General features: G+C 44.5%; 1 protein-coding gene across 10 annotated transcripts in view; it reads right to left on the bottom strand.

Moving 5' to 3' along the window:
• WNK2 (WNK lysine deficient protein kinase 2) overlaps positions 1 to 23,041 on the bottom strand; it is a 94,516-nt gene that overhangs the window by 11,370 nt on the left and 60,105 nt on the right. For 4 of the 10 annotated variants that reach the window (XM_079317495.1, XM_079317498.1, XM_079317497.1 and 1 more), the window contains 16 exons: positions 22,503 to 22,820; positions 19,671 to 19,720; positions 18,911 to 19,076; positions 18,713 to 18,829; positions 18,394 to 18,561; positions 18,132 to 18,177; positions 17,839 to 17,955; positions 16,587 to 17,407; positions 14,979 to 15,030; positions 14,489 to 14,544; positions 13,727 to 14,415; positions 13,051 to 13,265; positions 11,352 to 11,567; positions 10,350 to 10,448; positions 5,197 to 5,241; positions 3,451 to 3,704 (listed from right to left, as the gene is read on the bottom strand). In XM_079317495.1, coding sequence (XP_079173621.1) covers positions 3,451 to 3,704; positions 5,197 to 5,241; positions 10,350 to 10,448; positions 11,352 to 11,567; positions 13,051 to 13,265; positions 13,727 to 14,415; positions 14,489 to 14,544; positions 14,979 to 15,030; positions 16,587 to 17,407; positions 17,839 to 17,955; positions 18,132 to 18,177; positions 18,394 to 18,561; positions 18,713 to 18,829; positions 18,911 to 19,076; positions 19,671 to 19,720; positions 22,503 to 22,820 — 3,429 coding nt within the window. Of the gene's footprint in view, positions 1 to 3,450; positions 3,705 to 5,196; positions 5,242 to 10,349; positions 10,449 to 11,351; positions 11,568 to 13,050; positions 13,266 to 13,726; positions 14,416 to 14,488; positions 14,545 to 14,978; positions 15,031 to 16,586; positions 17,408 to 17,838; positions 17,956 to 18,131; positions 18,178 to 18,393; positions 18,562 to 18,712; positions 18,830 to 18,910; positions 19,077 to 19,670; positions 19,721 to 22,502; positions 22,821 to 23,041 lie in introns of those variants that run through there. The other 6 variants (XM_079317504.1, XM_079317499.1, XM_079317502.1 and 3 more) reach the window with 6 other exon arrangements.

Below are 23,041 nucleotides of genomic sequence, written 5' to 3'. Positions count from 1 at the left end.
ACAATCTCACTATGTGCTGAGAACATGTTTCAGCTTTGTAGGGGTAATGTTTTTTCTGTAAAACCCATGGAGCTACACACAGCATGGAGAATAGAAAACATTTTTGGCAAACCCTTCATTCTCAGGCACCTCCAAATAATGTCTCTAAGTACACAGTATTCAGTATTCTTTGCATAGAAGGCAGCTCATATTCCTAATCTTATTCCTTGACTAATGCTAACCAAAATTACCTGTAAAAATTATTATTTCATCATATCTTCACAAAGATCACAGAGAAATCACTCAGGTGGTTTGACCTCAGTTCTTTCTAATATTTCCTACTGCATTTCAAACTGCTGATTAGAATCTACCTGCATTTCTATGCTTCATAAAACCATTTGAAAAGGAACATTTCAATGCTCCTCTGACACAACTGGATGAAGGTTCCTCCCCCATTGAAAGGTCTCCCCCTAGATTTCTAATATGATCAACCAGGATTTGCAGGCAAATGGACTGGTAACTTTCATAGAAACAAAGCAGAATACAAAGTTTTCCTTCGCATACCAATTACATTATTGCTGTCTGCACTTCTGATGGCAGAGGATGAAAAGAAAACCATTCACTCTTATTCAACACACAACCAGTTTCTCTTCTATTTCCAGCCTTAAAGAGTAGCTTTAATTTAGTTAAAAATAATATATTTTATTCACAGCAAACAATTTGCTGCTGGTGGTAGAAGTCTTGAGTAAAAAAAGAGATAATTCAGGTAAATGAGTCCGCTGTCCTGGAGGAAAGAGAAGATTCCAAGTTGACTACACAACTGCCCTGCATATTCATAACAGTGGGTGAACAGTAAGAAATTGAAAAGTAAAAAATTATTTTTTCTATTTAAATGTATAGTTAATATTTTGTATTTTATTTTTATTGTTTAATGTATTTTTCATCCAGGGACAACTCCCTTCACTCCTACTCCTGTATGGAATTCTTTCAGGAGGCATTTCTCTTTACAAAAAGCCCCAGAGACAGGGCAAAAGTGAAGATACAAATCCTGCGCTCCCAGGGTCCCATTTTTGACCATCACAAGGGACTGCTTTTCCCAAAAAAGCGACAGCTTTTTCCAAAACTAAGCCCATGTGAGACAGCCCACCCTAACAGCTCTGTACTAGTTTGTTCCAGTTTAAAAAAAACACAAAAGGCATAAGAATTACCTTGTTTCCTACTTATCCAGCCTTTATTTCCAACATAAAACCTTATAATAGCCTTCTCTGATGGGCTGGAAATCTACTTAGTGCTCCTTATTCTTTTCTTGCAAAGACATTTTTAATCAAAAGACAGTGTTACCAGATGAACTTAAGAACTACAGCCTGAGCTTCAGATTATCTCTCTTGGAAAGCCATTTTTTCCATCCTTTTTGTGATTTCCCAAGTTCTTTTTGTCTTTCCAGTTGACTCAGCTGTGATTCAGCACAGGTGTAACATCTCCCCATGGAGCTCATCCCTCCAACACTGACATGCAGGTTACTTGTCCAGCTGTCCACAATAGGAGTCTTCTCTGTTCCCTTCCTCCTCCTTTGGCCATTTCTCTCCCAACACCATGCTCCTCTCTTCTCCCTCAACTTCAATTTCCCCTTTAGGGTCAATTTCAGAGGATACAAACAGCAGAACCATGCTGATCTCCCAAACCAATCCTTATCAAACTCTATGTCATACCTGCCACCTGCAGCATTCTGTGCCATCTTCATAACCAAAACACTCAGCAAAAACTACAGCAGCAGTGTCTGCCATCTGCCCTTGCACCTCTGCTGCAACCAGCATGGTCCTTGCAAGGATTTCATGCCCCAAACCACCCCAGGTCTCACCCACCCCAGGGCTTCAGATGATGGCACTCCTCCACACGCCAAGGAATGATGCAAATTTAAGAGCAGGGAATCCCAATCTCTCCATGCTCTTGGCAAATCACCTCCAAAAAACTTCAGTCAGCTCTGCTGATTCCCTGGAACAACTGCCATGGTTGAGAAAGACATAACCCCTCTAAGATCCAGTGTACTGAGACAGAGACATTCCTGCTGCTCTCACAGTGACACACTGCCTTCTCTCACAGGCTTTGAGACAGACATACCAAAACTGCAGGAGGTACAATCAACCCTAGACTGACACTAACAGGTGATTTATATAAGTAAAATAACCACTTGTTTCTCCACAGATACAGGTGGGCAAAATATCCACATCAAATACTTCAAACTTCTGCAGCGGTCTCAGGGGAAAGACACCAAAATACTGCAAAAAGCACATAACGAGAAAGTAAGGAGTGACTTAAAAAAAAAAAAAAAACAACAAACTGTGCTCTCCCCATCACTTTATGGAACTCCTCAGTTTGGTTTTAACTAGCACCAACCTTGATTTATTTTATGAGAACTGTTAGGGTCTTAAGTAGACATTGCTTACTCCTGAGCTGGTTAAAGCATTACTGAGTAAAAGGATTATTTACTCACTCAGGAACCAGCAGGTACCAAAGCAGATGCACTAGTGAGGTTCCTGCTTTGGTACATTTCACCTCACCAACAGCTACAGAGCTACTACAGCTACAGGATTTTTAACTTCTACATCCCAAAAAGGCAGTGGTTTACTATCCAGATTTATTTATCTTGCCTTTGGGGGATCATAAAACAGCTCCTTGCTGTTATTTTCCTCTATTTTGACTCAATTTGCAGTCTTCCAAGAAAATTAACCCTGCAAAAATCACTAGTCAAAGAATCTCCAACTGGGAGAAGGAAGAGGTTTGGAAACCCAGACCAGGGTGGGCCAGAATGGTGAACTGGGATTCTGGATGTGTGCTCCTTCTTTGCTGTGCTGCCTCTGTATCAGTCCTCAGCAGCACTGAACATAGACATTATGCACTGGCAATGGCTTTGTCTTGCTGCTGAGAACAGGAAGAAACCAGTGTGGGCTTTCCAACTCCCTACCTGTTGTAGGATACTTTGACAGCATTTCTGAGGATGGTGGTGTCCAACAAACAAGGGTCAGCACACCCCCAGCTGTCCCCTCTCCCAGCACAGGACTTACTCCAATTCCACTCAAACAACTCCCAACCATGAAGCCACCAGCCCCTGTTCTGAGGAAGGTTAATATTAAACATCAAGAAGAAAACTTTAGTAAACTTTAGTAATAGTTGAAACTATTGAAATTGAGCAACAGATGATAACCATAGGAGTACTGCATGTATTGCTGTTCAGAAGCAGTTTGGAATTTAAAAATATATATTTTTATATATATTGCTACCCATATATCCCTTAAGATTATTCCAAAGGAAAATTTTTTAAAAAATTGATTTAGTAATGAATGAAAAGAGCCGGACATTTATAGAAAGCATTTATCTGGAGTGACTTTAGTCTATGTCTTCCTCCACATCTGAGTCCTGCAAAGGCTGTCAGACACATAGCAAAAGGTATGTCCTTCAAGGAGGGCCACTTACTCCACATATCTCATTCTGCGTTTGCATGGGGTTAGCCTTTGGCTCCATGTCTTGCCTTTTTTGGTTCTGCTTCAGTTGGTTTAAAGAAGGTTTTGTCTGTGCAGCTCCAACAGTTTTGCTCGTCCACTGGTCCACTAGCTTGTGCAGGTCGCCTGTGAATGTCCCTTTCTTGTTGTTACTGTTGTTGGCCTGAACCTGCAGTGTCGACTGTGGGAGGGGCTCAGGACACGTCACCAGGCTGTTGGTCGAGGATCCTGGAAAATCACAAAGAGAGCTGAGATGGGGGTCTCTGCCTCATCCCTGAAGCTCAAACCCCTTCTTACCTACTGCCACTCCAACGGTGGCTTTTCAGATTTCTAACCCTCCCCACTCCTGGCTGCAGAACACCTTTGCTTAAAGAAATGGTCCATGTCCAATGGGTTTGCATTTTCTATCACATCATGTTACCTTGGTCACTAACTTGTGGGTGAAATTAGGGACAGGGAGTGAAGTCAGGAATGCAGCCCCATAAAGCATATCCCACACAACATCTCCTCAGAGACCTACATGAGGAAGAGGGAGGTGGGATGTATTGCTAACACTGCAAGCAATATGAAATGAATTTACCATTTATTTTACTTGCATAAGTTTGCTGTCCTCCTGGAAAAAAGTCATTGTCATAGAGGTTATAGGCAGGGCTGGTTCCTGCATCTCAAAGGCTCTGGGAGCCCACCACCTCTCTTGATGATGCCAGGACCACTCACATGGCTATCTGCATATCTTAGGGAAAAAACCCTAACAGGACCAAGAAAGTGTCAAAGAGAGAGAAGAGAGGATGTAGTAGGCGGGGCAACTGCTTGAGATAAAAACAGAGAACTTTTGGCATAGATAGAAGCGGCCAGGAAGAGTATTGATAGAGATTTAATTTTGCATGTTCACTTCTTTCCAGAAGAACTAGTAAAAAAAAATATTCTGTCCTTTTGCTGCTTAGTGACTGCAAGTCTGACACAGCAAGGTCAGCAGGCAATTGCAACTGAAGGAGTCTGAATCTAACCTAAGCAGAAAATGTAAAGTAACTTCTCAGCTAACATATTTGAGATACCTAAAGATTGGAAATAAAGACCATCTCTCCAAGCAAAAAGTTCATAGAACTGTAGTAAAATTATAATATAAACAAAAATGAACATTGTGTATTTTCTCTGTTAAATCAGTTACCAGCCAATAAAACCAAGTACAACAATTAGTCCTACAGTTATATAAAATACATTCATAACCTTTAAATGATCATGCATTCAACCTGCAACGTCACTTCTAAATGAATACTACTAATTTCCTTTTCCTTCATTTGGGGTAAAAGTGAGAAAAGTAAGGACTTGGAAAGGAAAGCTCTTCAACTGGTGTTTAATTATTTCATGCAGCTCAAGGGGGCTGGGATGGTTTTAAGTTATCAATTCCTCCAGCAGAGAACTGCAGTCATATAAAGGTGTGTATTTCAGAGACAGACACTGGACCCAGTTTCCTGGCCGCATGCGTGCACGGTCTCACACACAGAACACCACAACTCTCTTGCAGCATGCGAGATTCCCAAGACATCACAGCACATGCATTACTCTCAAAGTATCACAATTTACACAGTCTAGTTTCATATAAGTGCATCAGCTCAACTTATTAAACGACTAGCTTTTAGTAAAAAAAAGTAATAATAAAAAAGCAAAGAACATCCCATGCCATGAAGGAAATACTGAGAAACAAAAATGGGATAGTTACTACTACTGTGATCTTTGCCTAGACATAGTCGTTTCAAGGTGGACCCTACAAGGTAAAACAATACAAGACACACAGAATTAGGTAAGACTAAACACAACAAATTGGACGGACAAGCTTCTGTACTTTTAAGCAATCAAAAAGTAGTTATTATGCAGGAAAGGACAGACAAAGTCAGCAGTTCAGGTGAGTAAAGGAAGCCTAAATAACTGGAAAGCTCAAACCTTTCTTAATGTGCAGCCATTCAAAAGCTTAGAAAAGTACCACAGCATGCCAAAAGCAAGGGCTCGTGACTTAAAGATGCATTTGTTTGGGTTTTTTTTTTTGGTTGATGGGTTTTAAATTTTTTTTCCCCGAATTGTCTTGGCTTCCTAATAGAAGGTTTTGATTTGTTTCCTATTAATGCAGGAAATGATGTCAATTTAGTTTGTGATTGGAGGCCAAAAATGCTTTCAGGAACAAGTCAAGCTAGTCTGGCTGCAAAGACAAACCATAAAACAACCCTAAAAATCTTGTTTTACAAGTCCAAAAAGATACATTGTTCTGCAGGTCTGAGGCCAATTGTTTCCAAATAGCTTATTTGTAGGATTTGTGTCTAAATGTGAGACTCTGAACTTCAATTGAACGGAACTGTGAATGAGTTTCCCTAATGCCTTGTCCAAGTGCAGAAAAATCATCCACAAGGGTAGCCGAGTTTTAATTTAACTAAACTATGTGGTTTTTCCATTGTTGTCTCGTTCCATCCTTCATCACGTTTTTACAGTCTGTTGATAGATAGCAGTGCCAGAAGTGTGACGAGACCCCAACTCGACTGTCAGATCTTGCCAGACATCGGCACCGTTGCTATTTGGGTGCCAAATTTCCTGAAAGGTATTTTGGACTTGATAAGAAGAATATTGTTATGGGATGGGGGTAGATGACTGTCTGACATGGGCTATGGTGGGTTCATTGGGAAGAAGCACTTGAAACCATGAGCAAAATCAGACTGGGGCAAAAAAGATAGAGTATAGATGTGCTTTTTCTCTAGAGTAAACAGTGGTGTAACATTTTGTTACTGTGCCAGAAATGCAGCTTTAAACTCAGAGATTGCAGGTCCAGGCTGACACAGGCCCTAAACGAGTCTTCAGAGGAGAAGGAAGCGATTTCAGTCAGAGACTGAGGAAGAGAAAGTAAAGAAATGAGGGAGGGAGGAAGTAAGGGAGAAGATATGTTTGTGCTTAGATATGGGTCATGAGGAACAGAGGACTGCTTTGAAAGAGTTTCTTATTACTTCATTTAGTTCATATAGGTTTCTAGCCTGGGAAAATAAGGACATGACTACAGCAATACAAGCATGACCAAGTTCAGTTCTCATCTCAAAGCCCAGATAGCAAACACAGTCACATTCACAACTCAACCATCTGTCTTGTATTCTTATATCTTTTGCCCCTTTTACCCCTCAGATACACCTTACCTTGCCTATCCCAAAGCTAGCTACCAACTCCCACAATGGCAGTGGCCATGGCAGCAATCCTAGAGGCTCCTTCCTGCAGCAACAGGCACTTCTTAGCATAGTATGAATGCAAATGGAAAGCACCTGCCTGCAAGAAGTAAAAGCAGGTGGCTGACTGCAGTACGTGCTCAAACGTGTGTAAAAACACCTTAATCACCAACCTCTCTGCTTCCTGCACAGCCAGGCACAGGTTTCCCAGCAGCTCAGTTGCCAAACCCAGCCCGGGGAAGTGACAGAGAGCGGAGATACTCAACACACTCACGGAACACCCGTGTGAGGGGCGCCAGCTCTGAGGAAAACATCACAGGAGAGTCAGGCACCGAGCAGAGAGCTGCTCCTTCCAGCAGCATCACTCTAGCATGGGGCTTGGGAGATGGGAAACATTCCCTAAGTGGTGAGACTGCCTCAAGCCGGGACTGACAGTCATCAGCCACAGCTGGTTATGAACTCAATTCAGTTAAAAATTCACTTTAATTCAGATTAATTGTATTACTGCTAAAATTAATGTGTGTAAGAACTGTAAAGTTAACAAAATGAATAATAATTAAGATTTAATGTAAGACTGTAGAAGTTCAGTAGAGCATTTTACCTCCCATTCCAGATCTCTTATCTGAGGAATTAAATAGCTATTATATCATACAGAACAGAAAAAAATCCACTGTCCCATATTTGCACTAACAGCTGCCAAAAAGCTGGAAAGCTACAAAAAATGGTAGTGGCAACAAACTGCTAGACCATTTCCATAACTGCATATGCACATCCCTATATGAACTGCTACAGACCTAGTAATAATTGCATTACAGAGGATTTCAAACCCAGCCCAAATAGAGCTTTGAAAATTCCACTCACGATCAGTGGAAACTCTTCCCTAGGGCACCCTTGTAGTTTAACCCAAAAAGGAACTCAGGATAGAATTATGCCAAAGCCCATCAAAAATATTTTATTTCATGAAACATACAATGGTGAAATCAATATTGGACATGGGCAACAGATAAAAAAAGTCCCAGAGAACACTGTGGAAGTGTTCAAGTCCAATGGATCTTGTCACGAAAGCAAGATCCTTGTGATATTATCTTTAATGCACCTGAACATTTATTTTTAAAGTCATTGCCAACTTCTCTGCCAGTGCAGCAGGTCTCCTGCTGGCATATCCAACCTTGCCAAAGGGCTGGTTTTCCTTAACCAAACATACAGATTCAGAGCATTTCTGAAAATGCAGCACAATGGTTCCCCCAACAGCTCTCAAACAAAAAAGTACCAGGGAAACCTTGACTTACAGAATAGGCCCAGGATTCTGACTGACTGGAAGTGCCACCAAGCTGCTGGCACTGGACAGCCATGTCCCAGCTCTGTACAACTGCACAGAGGATGGAATCCTACCTGCAGTGGTTTGGGTTGGAAGGAACCTTAAAGCCCATACAAGTGCCACCTCTGCCATGGGCAAGGACACTTTCCACTGTCCCAGGCTGCTCCAAGCCCCAATGTCCAAGCTGGCCCTCCTCAAGCACTGTTCTTCCTGAGGCTCCAGTCATGGCTGCTCTGGATCCCAGCTCCACAGAACATCCTGCTGTCTGTCCTGCCCCCCACTGTCCCAGCCCCAGCCTCCCTGGGGAAGGACAGCAATGCACACAGCCCCAGCCCTTCTCTCACACACATTCCCCCTGCTGGGCTCACCTGCAGGAAAACAAGCTGGAATAGCCTCCTGCCCCAGCAGACCTGCCTGTAGCTCAGCCATGGGGACAGGTGAGAGGCACCCCAGGTGAGAGGCTCCCCTGGCAGCCAAGCTGTGCTCTCAGGCCTGGGACCCTCAGGGCTGACCTAGGATTGCATGAAGTGCCTGAACTATGCCCATCTCCTGGGACTCGGGGATGGGGGAGGCCAAACCTCCCCCAGCACTCACCCAGAGCTTGAGAGAGCACGTGGGCTGAGAACAGAAAGCAGTTAGTCATGCTGAGTTATTTAAGCATTAGGAAACTTCACGATTCAGAGGATTTACATATTCCCTTGGTTTCATTCACAACATCCATGCACCCAAACATTTTTAATATACTGGTTTGTAATTGCTATCTCCCAGACTTTCTGCATCCTACTGAATTCCATGGGATATTAATGGAATAACTTCTGGGAATTACATGTGCAGAGGAAGAAATTACTGTGGCCACTATAACACTGAATGGGAGAATTGGGGAGCTGAGAAATTCTCTCAGGTTCTCAGAAAAGAATCCCTAAATGCAAAATAGTCTCATGACTTCACCAGTTGTTAAAAGCTTATACAATAAAAAATTCTGTAAACGTCAGTCACACGAGTGTTTGGACTTTCAGGGAGCTCAAACAAAAAAAACGGATGTTTTTTAAAATACTATTTGTTCACAAAATTAAGAGGAGTGTATTGGAGTGGTTTTGTGCCTTTGACCTGACCCACATGGACAGCAATAAGCAGTGTAGAACTCCAAGGGGAGATCTGATCCTACTGCAAACCCACAGTTATTTATCCAAACACTTTCTCAAGAACATTATCAGCCCTTCTAAGGTTATATGTAAGTGGCCTATAGTACCTGTTCAGTACAACATATCTTTATTGTACAAGCAAAATCCGTTTGCCTAAAAAGCAGCATCTGCAATTGGGTAAAAAAGTCTTAATTTTTTCATTAAGTAGCTTGATATCATTTGGTAGAATTGCCAATTACTTCAGAAGTCAGACAAATAGGGCACAAATAGAAGGTGCACAGTTATTTGAGACAAAACTCCTGGATCCTAGCAATCCATTTCCAAGTATCATCTGAATATCTGATATTGCTTTTTACTTATTTACGCTTTGATGAACTGCTAATTGACTTCATCTCTGAGGTCACATAAGGTCATAAGAAAATAAACTGAGTCAAGTGCTTCAGCCAGATCAGCTTACACAAAAATTTGATGGAACTCTCCCTTAGAGTAACCAGATCTTCCTGCTGCTTATGAATTAATAAAAAAATTACTCACTTAAACTAATTAAAGTGACTGCATGGGGAAAAGCCCACCTGGGACACAAATTTGGAAAGAACTAGCTGGAGCACTGTTGTCTCAGCATTTCCACATGCAAAGAGCGGGGAAAAAATTAAAGAAAATAGAGTGGATATAAACAGTACTGTATATTGAGTTAATACAGCCCTTGTATGGAAGTTATACCCTCCAGTGACCTTCTAGAATTGTATCAGCTTGCTACATGCATGTCTTCAGAGTCCAAACATGTGTGAAAGAGACCATTCGTCTACAGAAGGATGGATTTCGTTTTGTTGTCGCTGGAACCGGGACAGCAGACATGTATATTTGCCACATTGCAAATAAAATTACTTCAACAGAAATCACATAAAGTACAAAAGCTTTGATAAGTCCAGGGTAAAATTTACCATCAGGCTATATATAATAAATGATGAGATCTTCCACACATGCTTTTGGTGCCCAGGCACGAGCCAAAAGCAGTGCAAAAAAAGCTTTCACATGAAAAATTAATATAAATAAGGTGTGTTCATGATGATTACTTAAAAGGAAAAGAAAAAGAAAGAAAAGATGGTTCAGAAAAAGGGGCATCCTGCCAAACATATTAGAGATATAAACCATGGAATTGGAAAAAGGGGTAAAAGAAAGATGGACTGTGATAAAATACAAAAGAACAAATACAAACAGATGGACAAAGACACAGGTCCACTGAGGAATCTGGTACGAGGTTTGCTACTAGATTTATAGGTCACTCTCTCAGACGTTTGGTGGAAAACCGTCCAGCCTGTAAATGAATATAAAGGGAAGAAAACAAAGACACTTATAAAGTACAGGTAGCTGTGATCAGATGTCCTAAACCATCAGTCAAATCAGCTTTGTTAGTTAAACCTCCACATCTTCCCCTTAACTTTGCCAAAGAGGAGCAAGTTCACTGACCATACACAAAAGATGCAATAACAGCAGAAGAGGACAGATAGATATTTTGTCGATTAGTTTGGCAGGATGTGCAATGACAGGAAGGTATTTTAATCATCATTGGAACTTCCCATATGCATGGCAACAAGATCAGTCAAAGCCTACAATGGGGGGCAATACACAGAGGTCTCAGGGATGGGGTCTCAGGAGCACAGCCAGTCTAGAGCCCTGTGGCTGGGACTCCAAAATTACGCACTAAGTGAACCCCTCATAGAAAGGAAACATAACTTGGTCCCCGAGTTTGGTTTTCTTTTAATTTCACTTTTATTTTCTCTCATGCCCAAGACTGTTTGGCAGTTTATAATGAGGAATTTGGGATCTATCAGAATCAAACAGTTGTAAAGAAATGAAACAAAGCAAACACTCTCCTAGCCTTCTGTATCTTTTTATTTTCTGTTCATTTTTTCTCAGGAATCTCTAAGGCAGACTCCAGAGAAGGTATTAGGATAAAATGACAGGTGGCAAAACTGAAAGATTTTTCTTTCCTAAGAATTAGGGATGTCTTGGGCATGCCCTCTCAAGTGTTGGTAGCTTTTGCTTAAATCTTGCTCTTCTGACAATACAGCAACGCTCTTTTTAAAGATAAGCCAGTAATTTGGATTGTCAAAGGCTGATGTTCCTCTATCACTCCTAATAAGTTCCAGCCTAAGGGAAGGGAACTAATTTCAGCACGTGCTGGGAGAGACACAAAACAGGTGGCAGGAAAAATCACCTTGGCCAGAGCTTGTGTTGGCGTCGGCTGCATCGGGGCCCAGGCCAGAGCAGATGTCAGAGGACAGAGAGGCTTTGACAGAGCAGGGCTGCTGGGTCTGCACAGCCCTGCCCACAGCAGGGGCTGCGCCGGGAGGCATCGCCGCCGCTTCGGGGGAGCCCGGCTGCGAGTTAGTGCTCTCCTTGTGGGGCGAGTCTTTAGAGTCTGAAAGGTTACCTGAAAGAGCAAACAAACACAACACATGCAATGGCAACAGCTAGGAAACTCTGAATAATCTCTGAAAACTCTGCCTAAAAATAATCCGTATCTTTAACCCAAGAGGAACAGCTGTTCACCATTCTGATGTACTGGATGGAGCAAAGACTTTAGGGACAGCCTGCACCAGAAAATAATCCACACCTCCTATTACTGATCCTGTTTCTCCAGGTTGGATTTTCAGTTTCTCCTCAGTGTTTTCAGGAGCCTCAGAAGGAGCACTGCTAGAATAAAGAGAGCTGCTGGGGTGCTGGGGAGGGGGACGAACGCACAGAATGACAAAGCAAGAAGCAGAGGTTTGCTATACCATACCAAAGGTGAAATTAAGCAAATGGAGAAAAATAAGAAGTTGCAGCAAAGACACAAGGAACGTTTTATTTATAGCTATTTGAGTATAATTGTCATAGCCTGTTAGATGTTTTTGCTGATAAATTCATGTCACACATGACTGCAAAGGTATTTTGGGTTTTGAGCCTCTTTACCTGAGATATTTGTGTAGACAAAAGTACAGATAGAGACATCTATCTAGCTATCTACAGGTAAGTTCAATCTATAAATATCTAGATAGATGTAGAAATACAAACAGTATCAAACACTGCTCCAGTCCCTGTGGGCAAAAACACTCAACTCAAGATGGGCCACACAGAACTCATTGCCGCAATGTATTTGCTTTTCCCAACTCAGCTGAAATCCTTAGCTAAAAGCAAAATCCTCCTCAATACCCTGTCTATAAAGATTGATGCAACAAAATTCAAAGGGACCTTATGATGCAGTAATATTCAAAACAAGAGGCACCAGGTTTGAAATAAAGGGTGAATGCTGGAAATGCTGCTGCTCCCCCAAATAGCAGCACGAACTAAGCTGAAGAAAAAATATGCATATTCTATTCTATATTTTGCTGAAAAAATAGATGCATCAATATTTCCCAGGTATTATTATATTTTTGTCACTTTCCAAGACATAAAATTTCAAGACTGAAGTGCTGTGTGAAAATCTCACACTATTTCAGATGGTCAAAGCATCCACCGTGGTTCTGTAACTGCTTTTACCTCCCATTCTTCAGGGGAGCAAATGCAGTCCCATCTTTTATATATGACATCTTGGAGGAAAAAGTAAACAACAACAAGATACAACACCTAATAAATAACGCATAACAGCACCTAAGAAGTGAATACAAACATCATTAAATTGCATTTGGAGAATGGAGCAGATGTAACCAGGCTGTTTTCCATATTACAGTGGAATGTTACTCCTCTGCCAAGCACAGTAGCCAATGCAGAGCAGGCAGGTATGGCTCACTACCGGGAACTGGGACAAGCCTGTCCAAAAGCATGCCAGCTCAAAACCCACGGAAGTTCCATCCTTTCTAGCAGTCCCAGCCATCACACAGCAGAGCCACAACTGACACAAGCAATAGGCGAAGGGAAGCACCCAGTGTACCTACTTGTGCTTGATGTTCCACTCCTGAGCTGCTGAACCAGAGGATTTAAGAGTTTTCCAGCTTTCAATTTGTTTTTGCTGGTTCTTCGGCGCCGGCCGCTCGGCGGGGCGGAGTGAAGGAAGCCCAGGTTGGGAGGAAGGGGTTTCCCCAGCCGAATATACAGTGCCTCTATCTCATTCTTCTGCTGTGTCTGTAGTTCAGCAATCTCTTTCATATGCCTAAAAAAAATAAAAGTACTCTGCTAGCAATGTATTTCATTAAGTACCACATCCTGACAGTGCAATTAATTGTAAAAGAAGAAACAAAACAGTTGCTGGTTATAAAGCAATCAGCTGCTCATCTCCAAGCATGCAAAGCTACAACAATATGTGGCGACTCCCTACCCCTGGGAAGTGTCCAAGGCCAGGCTGGAAGGTGCCCCTGCCCATGGAAGGGGGTGAAACGAGATGATCTTTAAGGTCCTTTCCAAGCCAAAACATTCTGGGATTCTATGAGTTATTCTTCTAACTGGAACTGGCAGACAAGGCAATGCACAGCAGGATGTGTGGTGGGGGAAGGTCCTGGCAATGCCTAATTTGCCCAGAACCAGTTTACTCCTTACAGCTCTACTTATTCTAAGCTGAGCTGCTGCCAGGGTAGGCTAACAAGCTTCTCTCACATCACTTGCAACCCAACATACTTTTCTCTCAGGTTCTGAAATTCTTTCTTCATATCAGCATCTTCAAACTCTGAGTCGTTGTCACTGCTCATGTAGGACGACTGCGAGTGGAAGGATGTGATGTTGATAGTAGGAATCTTTGCACCTTGCCCGTTGGGTGACTCTGGGCCGGGGGAGCCACCTTTGCCAGACCTCTGCAGAAAAGCAGCTGCTTTTTTAATGAAGTCCGTGGCTGTGCTGCTGCTGGGTGGGGAGAGCTGCGCAGCCGCAGCCGCTGGCTGCCGCACGAAGGGCTCGTCGGCTGAGTCGCTCGAGGCCTGCTCACACAGCACGTCCACAGAAGAGGCCGTCTGGACCCGGCGCACAGCAGCCTTCATGTCCGGGCTGGAGGGCAGCTCGTCCAGGTACACGTCTGGGGGCGCCGAGAACCTCAGGCACTGCGGCGCCGCTAGAGTTAACTCATCCTGCGTGCTGACCACTGAAAACCTGCCAATGGTTTTGGCTGGCGTGCCGCTCCCCTGAGCCTCAACCTGTTTTCCATGGGAACCAGAGCCCGGAGAGCCGTCCCTGTGGAAGTTACTCATCGCCCCATCTGCTGCTGCTCGCTGCGTCACACTGTCGGCGTGTGCAGGCAAAGCCGTCCTCTCTGCCTCCTCGCTCCTCTGGAGAGACTCCATCTGTGGAACTGTGCCTGATGATGAAGGTGCAACCTGGAGAAAATAAGAGAGTTTAATGAAAGGAACTGGAACAATCGAGCAGAAAACCGCTTCTAGTTCTGGTTACCTGAAGGAGGCCTTTTGCTGGAGCAGCAGGAGCTGAAGCGATGCTTGCGACTGGACCTGTTTTGAAGTCGGGAAAAAATATTTATGTCTGGAATGCTTTAATATAATAAAAGCTTGTGTTTTTATTGTGATAAACTGAAGTGTACCACTGAGAAATAATTTAAAATGCCAATCTTTGCAATACACGATTGAAAATGCAGGAGGCAATAGCAATGGCAATATAAAATACCTGCAGGTAGGCAGATCTAGTGATTGGGGGAATTCAAATAATAATAGGTGTGTGGAATTTCATTAGTCAGGTAAAAATTTTTAAGGATAAAAAGAGAAGAAGAATGAAACTTCCATGGCACATTGGGCCTGAACTATCTTGGTGTTGGTGTCTCAGAAACACACAGGGCTGCTGAGCATGGATGGGTTGCTGCCCCACTCCTGCCACTGACACCGAGCAGGGATGGCCAGAGGAGCATTACCTGTTCCACCTGCTGACCCACCTCTTGCCTCTGAGGGATGAGCACTCACACCAGTGAATTCCAGCTTGTCCGACTTTCAGTAAAAAGGAAAAAAGAAACACAATTTCAGCCTCACTCACAAAGCAGAATGTGTTCTCCTTCCCCCATTTCCCCTTGCCGCCCTAGCACTACCAGGGAATACTGAACTATTTCACAGTGCCTGTGGAGGTGGCCTGCAAGTCTTGCCTCCAACTCTTACATTTTTTTTCCTCCTTCCTTGGAAGAAACAAAGCAGTGGTGGCATCACAGTTGAAACTGCATCCCAAGCTACTGAAACCAAGTATATTATATATACACACATGCTTGGGGCTCTCTTCTTTTTTGGGGGCTTTGCTTTTCCAGCCAGACTGTACATTCCTCATCAGTATGTCTGTCTTCAGAAGTTCTATGTCTCTTGCCTTATTGGCACAGATTTAATAGGACAAATTCCAATTACCGGAGAAGTAACACCTTTCACAGAGAGAATTTTGTCTGCTGTAGAAAGCCATTTATCATTAGAAAACAACATGCTTTAAAGAGTCACTTGAGTACTGCTCTTTCCTGTATTGTACAGCATCTCTCAAGCAGTTTTATAGAGCCCCTTCACCTGATGCTACACAGAACAGGCTCAGCCTTATTAGGGGGAATGGAGTTATCTCCAGAAATGCTACTTCTGAGCAAGATATGGAAGGATAGGATGGTTTGGGTTGAAAAGGACTTCAAAGCTCATCCCATCCACTCCCTGCCCTGTGCAGGGACACTTGCCATTAATCCCAGGTCGCTCCAAACCCCATCCAGCCCGGTCTTGGACACTGCCAGGAATAGGGCAGCCACAGCTTCTCTGGGCAAAAACTTGGGATTTTATCTGAAAAGACCTAACATGGGGGCTCAACTGAGACAGAGTAACCCAGACTGCCTGCTACCTCTTTCCTTGAAGGTTTCCGTGGCAATCTTGTTCTACCAAGCTCAGGAGAAGACAAAGAAACTATTACAGGAAATATAAGAAATTCTTTGCAATGCAGCCTTTGGCTGCACCATGTGGACAAGGCAAAGGCACGTGAAGTGTTTGCTTTATCCAGGCTGACTTGGAAGGCAGTAATTGCAACCACTGTCATTCATTTAAACTTAAAATTGAAGCAAAATCTCCATCATTAGAACCAGAATGACAATACCACATGTGTTTTGCATTCTTAAACTACAAAGAAATTGACACATTTCTGTGTGCTTTGAAAAGGACACAAGAGGAGATGAATTAAAGTATTATACCACTTCTAAATACATAGGGAAAGTCTGGCTTTCACTAACAAGCATTTCTCAGAAATTAATTGGGATGCATCTGACAAGAAAAATTTAAGCGAGCTTTCACACTGGAAAGCAGTCAGCAGGCAAAGGTAACAAGCCCTGGAGCAGAGATATGAAATGTTTAGGGAAGCAAAAGATCTCGAAGTGTCCTACCGCAGGAGAGTGGGTCTTGAGCTGTGCCCTGGGGCCAACCCTACAGGCTGGCTTTGAGGGGATGAAGGGCAGAGCCGCTGGGGGACTGACCAGCGGCAGGCAGGGCAAGGCCTCTGGGGGCACGAGGGGCACCAGTGGCTCAGCAGCAGCTTTCACCTCCTGGCCGGTGTCCGGGATGCTGCAGCCTGCTTCCCTCCCGTCCAACGCCACGGCAGGAGTTGGCTCTTCGGGAAAAGGCGGTGAGGTAAATTCACCGTCACCCTGTTCGGGTGGCACGGAGGTGTCCGGCGTCCCTGCCGATGCCGAAGAAGTTGGAACATATTCCTGGTACAGCAAATTGCGCAGCTTCTCATCAAGGCTTTTAATCGTGTTGTCCACAAAGTCCACCCTGGGAGGTCCCTCGCCATCGGACTCGGCGGTGCCAGGGGGGTTCTGCTGCTGGAGCAGGCCGACTCCCACCCCCGCCATCCCTGCGCCACCCTGCGCCAGCGCCAGCTGCTGGGACGCGGCCGGCAGCAGCTGCGTGGGGCTCTGGAGCTGGGAGCCCGCCAAGGCCAGGGCGTCGGGGCCAGCAGCCGCAGGGAAGGGCTGGCTGCCCTCGGGTGGGCACGGCCCCCGCGGCGCCGGCTGCCGCTCCGGCCCCACGGCGTCCGGCCCCGCGTCGGGCAGGCGCGCCGGCTTGTCCGGCTGCGGGAGCGGGGCCGGGGGGCCAGGCTGCGGGAACTCCGGCTGGCCCCTGACGGCCGCCCCGGGCTCCATGACGCTCGGGGCGGACACCGGCGGCGCTGGGGCTGGGAACTCTGCCTGGCTTGCTATGCTGGCGGGAGCTGCTGCAGCAGGAGCTGGTGCCAAGGATGGGGTGGCTCCGAGGGGGCTGTCACTGACCCCTGTGTGCAGGGGAAGCTGCTGGCCAGCCCTGACCCTGGCCGCCTCGGTCACCGCAGAGCTCACCAGCTGGTCATCCGACTGCTCTGGGTCTAGAGAGAACACGTGAAACAAAAGGTGAACCTTTCAAGGAAAGGAAATCGCTGCTGAGCCCCCCAGTGAGCTGCACAGACAACCCACCAGTGATTCCCACTAGCAAATAGCTATTATGCACATCAAACAAAAATTTTCAGATTATGCAAAAAATATTTTACTGAAAAGACAGTATAGTGATGAGAATTTCAACTACCCCATAGCATAAGGTATAGTTAAAATACTGACACTTGACTGAAACTCAGATAATGATTCCCAATTTGGTTCAACACCTCAGGAACACACATGTAAATGCACAGCTTAACAAAATTCATCACCTTCTTCCTCTGACTAAATCAAGTGAAACCATCACAGCTTAGTTAGGTGAGGACAGAAGGGAGACAACACAGCAGCTCTGGAAATTACGTTCTCTACAAAGTAAATAAGATACCTGGCCCTTCTGTCTGCTGGGCACTGGGAGGCACCGGGGGAGAAAACTCAGGGGCATCTGTAGTAGGGTTTTCCACCACTGGACATATAATAAACCACCTTTTTCCAGTATGTAAAACTAGGGATAAAAGGAAAATAACAAATAAACATATGAATTTCCATTGTCTCCAGATCATGACTTTGTCTTAATTTCACAGGATGATTTGGGCTGGAAGAGACCTTAAAGGCCATCCAGTTCCAACTCACTGCTACGAGCAGGGACACCTTCCACTAGAAATTCAAAGGCACCCTTACCATTTTGCTGATACACAGGTGTCTTCATTTGAGACTGACGCTTCTCCTGTTAAAGAAACAGCAAAAGAAATAGCTGGATCAGTGCAAGAGGAGCATCATCCCACTCATGCTGTAAGGCTTAACACAGCAAAAACATTCTTTTTCTAGTTAAGAAACCTTTTTAGCTTTTTTTTTTTTTTAACACAAGATGCAAAAGTAATTTAAGTATCTGGCTGTTAAGAAGAAGGAATCAAACTAGCAATCTTTATTCAGCATTTCTTACCTCGCTCATTTCTGACTTATCAGCATCTTGTTGAGGACTTGTTCCCTGGTCAGAACTTCGCTCTCCTTCAGTATCCTCACTGAGCATATCTTCTGCTTTATCAATTATATCCTTCATTTGCTCAATAAAAGTCTCTTTTTCACTTTGCAAGATGAATTCATTCTCCACCTAGAAGGCCACATCAAAATAAAGGGGAAAACAGAAATGTTTTTATTAATGCCTCATTCCACAGCTGCCAGACAGCTCAGCAGCAAGCACACACGAGGAGCTGCCTGAAGCAACTGGGAGCACTGAGAGCCTATGGACAGCCACATCTCACCATGTAAGTAGCGATTTCCTCTGGCGCGTCACCATCCAAGTCAAACTTGAACGTCACCATTTTGTGGTTATGGGTTTCCAGCTGGCACTCCACCATCTTATCCCCTGTGTTACACACCTGTACGCAGAGATTAACAGCCCTTATTCCTGGCAAAGCCAAAGGAACTCTAACAGTTACCCACCAACAGGTTGTACTTGCATTTAATATGGTCAATTTGGGTCTGTTGGACTTCTCCAGGCGCGAACGAGCACGCGTGGATTTCTTATGCTTCTTCGAAGACTTTCCTTCTTGCTTTCCACTTCCTGTTGCTCCTTCCAAGCTGTCACTCATCTCTTTACCAGAGGCAACATCTGGACTCATGTAGCTTCACAAGGCAAAGGAAGAACAACCCCAAAATAAAGCCAGAGTCAAAATGGAGTCATGCATCACATGTAAGCTACATAACAAAGGCTGCCAAAAAGGCACATTTGCACTTTCTTTAGCTGGCCCAAACTGAGTCAATTGGAATGTACCCAGTGATTTAAGGGTACTACTCCAAACCAAGCACATACTCTGGTTACAACACCCAGCAAGAAATGATCTATTAATGTTTCTGGCAGTAAATATATCCCTACATCCCCTAATCTCTTCACTGTAGGGATCCTAACAGTCCCTCTCCGAACTGCACAAGTTCCTACTTTCTAAGGTGAAGTCTTCTCAGCTCCTGCCTTTCTGCCCCCCAAGCAGAAGGGCAAACAGGCTGGGTTTGCTGCAGAGGGAGGAAAAGGCAAGCTCCATACAGCTGTACATACACTAAGGCTAGGATGCTGCACCCAAACTAAGGGAGTAAAAGAGCTGCAGGTGCCAGAATGTCAGCTTCTCCCTAGACATGCTCCCAGTCCATCTCCTTCTGGTCAGGTCAGAAAAAACAAACTCCAAAAAGCAAGCATTTCTTACACCAAAGAGGTGATGACAATACCTTTCGGAACCCTGGGACAGAGCTTGGAGTTTGTCCTGCATTGCCTGCTCCTAAAATGCAAGAAAAAGTCATTTAAGCAAACACATTATATTGTCAGATGAAAATACCTTTAGGAAAGGGTTTGCTGCTGGCACCAGTAACCCTAAAACCATTCTGTTTAACCAGTTCTTGGAACCTGGAGATAAAATACCTGTCTTATTTTACCCTTCCAACAACATTTCTGTCCAAGGTACCAACCACTTTTTCAGACAGAGCCACTAACCCACCAGCTCCCTTCCTCAGTCCACAGCAGACGAGATGGTGAAAAGAATAAAACAGCTCTCACCACCATGGCAAAACCCAACTGAGGGACAATTCCACACCGGCACCCACTGTCTTTTATTTTTTTAATGTATCTGCTAATTTGCTTCATTGCTTTATATAGTTTCCTGAAATATACTCAGTATTTTCACTGTTCGGCTTAGTGGGAAAATTTCCGAGGAACTTACAAACAAAATACGAAAACTCAAACGTTTAAGAGCATCACCCTTGCATTGTGTCATCTACACAAATTTCCCCTAAAAGCTTCCCTCTTCACTGGCTGCAGCTCTGGGACAGACATCACAACATGATTTTGACATTGGGTAGACCAATCTCACAGAATTTGTGACAATGCTGAAGGCCCTGCTGTAATAAACTTACCATGCGTGCACACAGACACACACACACCCATGCATGTATATAACAGTATATACACTCACACTAGAAATGTCCGTAAATATATATAATTTTATAAATATTTATACACACGTCTATAAAATCCTTCCATAGACGCACAGCTAGAAGCAAGCCCCTCGACTGCCATCGCCACACTGAGCACTCAAGCAGTGGTGGGCTGGAGTTAAAAGCTCAGTGGGGAATTGGCCAGCCCCACTGTTCTGTGTCACTTAAACAGTTGGCCCCACTAGTTGTCTGCAATTAACCAGCCAGCCCCACTCCTTGGGTGTAACACCACACATAAAGCCATGTCAAGCTTAAATGCAGTTTCAATGAAACTGCAACACCAATGAACAGCGAGAACACAGACAAAATGTATTGACATTCTGGTAAAGCACTCAACCAAGTGCCTTACAAAACCTCTTTTGCCTGACTGGTTCAGGTTGGTTTGGATGCAAGTGCTGCCACGTGCCTGGACACACAGAAGAGATAAAAATGTTGTGGCAGAGTAGCAACACAATGCAGTGTTTTGATTATAGAGACGGGTATGAGACTTCTTTTACACCCAAGGAAACTTTAGCAATCTATGTCAGAAAACTAGCATGGAGAGGATGTGGATTGGTACTTGCTTCGTCTCAGAGAATGAGAGAAGGAGTTAACTTAGAGATGGACATGAGAATGAAATTAGCAAACCAGTGGTTAAATGTTCTGAGGGATGTGGGATGTGAAGGACAAATGTGTGCCTCAGTGGCCATGAGCTTCTCAGGAGAACTTGAATGCCCTGTATCACAGCACACAAGAATGAGGTTTGTTCATACTTCCACAATCTCTAACAGAATGCACTCTGCACTGAAGGCACCAGTACCGACCCTGCCACGAGCTGTGCATTCAGAAAGAAGACAGCTGGAGAAGGAATATCTTGAGTGATGGATATGCCTGACCCATCCCAGCTTTTCTGGGAAGTCTACAGGTGAAGCACTGCAGACACGCTCAACCATTCCTGCTACACCTAACCAGCAGGATACAGATATCCACCAGGAAATGTCCTACATCACAGTAGGAACACTGGGACAGTAAGAATTAAACTGCCATTGACGGACAAGAAAAATGGGGAACTAGTATCCATTTTTAGTGGATCCATTTTTGCACAGGCCTTCCAGAGCATCTTCTGGAGGCAGCATTGAGTTGTGCCTCCAGTGGAATTTCAGGCTTTACTGAAGTCAAAGCATGTGACAAGTCATGGAAACATGGGCAAAAACAAGAGACTAATTCTGAAAAGGTGAAATACATACTTTGGGAGGAAAGGTAACTCAGAACAGAGACTCAAGAGGAACAACTCTGAACGCAGAATCACAGAGGAACATTTCCACCCAGGAGCGGAGAACAAATCAGACTTATTTCCCGAAATCAGGTAGAAATTCTAAAGCTTTTGTTTTGCTTTGTTAACAGGGAGCTGAAGAGAAGGAAATGTTCTGTCAAGACTGAAGATTAAACAGTTATGGGAGTGGGAAGAAAAGTCAAAACAGCAGACAGGAGGAGCTGACAGTCCTATAAGAAAATCAATAAGCATCTTGCTTCTATGACCACAGAGAATTGGAAACATCTGGGTATGTAAAGAAACAAAAATCCCAGTGCTGCAGCAGGCATGAGGCAATACAGGAGGATACAATGCTAAATGAAATGGGAATACGGCTCAAGCTGGCAAGCATGAAGGGCTTTTACAGTACAAAGACTCAGATTGTGGAGCAGTTTCTTAAGGCAAATAATGGTTGATTGAACAACTGCTTGAGACATTTAAAACAAGACTGAACAAAACACTGGTAAAACTCTACAGAACATCTTCTAACTCACAGTGAGAATTTCTTGATTTCTATCTCTGTGCTTGAGCTCAGCTACGGACAAGGAGGTGCTTAGCCCTGCTGCCTCATGAATTCAGTGAGACATTTCCTGAGCTACAGCATGAGGTTTCGTTTGGAATAGCTCATTATTTGCTGACCCAGAGCTGCTGGCATCAAGGAGCAGCGGCTGACACATGGAGGGGATAAGCTCCCTTGAGCAACAAGCCCCGCTTCACACAGGAGTGACTAAGAAGACTAAGGCTGAGGCTGGTGAGTTACTTCAGAGGAAGGGCTCTACCTCTTGAGATGTCTCTGTGCCTGCTGCGACAGCCGAGCAGGGAGCTGGGAGCTGCTGGCCCAGCGGCTGGGAAAGATCAGGCTGGATCTGCTGCAGCAGAGCAGAGGGCTGGAGAGGCAGGCCAGGCTCTATAGGGATGGGTGGGGCAGCCGTGGCAAGGCTGCCATGGAGCTGGGGAACGCCGTCGGGAGGGACGCAGGGCGGCACCAGCTCCGGCTGCAGCTGCAACGGCGGGGACATGACCATGGAGGGTTGCACCGGCAGCACGGGCACCTGGGCTCCAGCTTCCAGAGCAAACTGAGTGTGTCCAGGCATGGGCTGCAACACAATGAGAGCTGTTAGTAACACCCTGCGCCAAGGGCTCGGCACCTACATGACAAGGGAGCAAAGCCACCAGTTCAGGAAGAAAGGACTCAAACTTTGCAGTGCAACTGGGTTTGGGTGCTCTCAGTAAAAACTAGAGATTAAACTTCCTCTGAGATCGCTAAATAAAAGCTAAGGATTCTCACTGTGCAATTATGACAACGTGCATTGCTCAG

The sequence above is a fragment of the Erithacus rubecula genome (assembly GCF_903797595.1).
Source record: "Erithacus rubecula genome assembly, chromosome: 13".
NCBI classification, from domain to species: domain Eukaryota; kingdom Metazoa; phylum Chordata; class Aves; order Passeriformes; family Muscicapidae; genus Erithacus; species Erithacus rubecula.
This window is presented reverse-complemented; position numbering and strand designations above follow the sequence as displayed.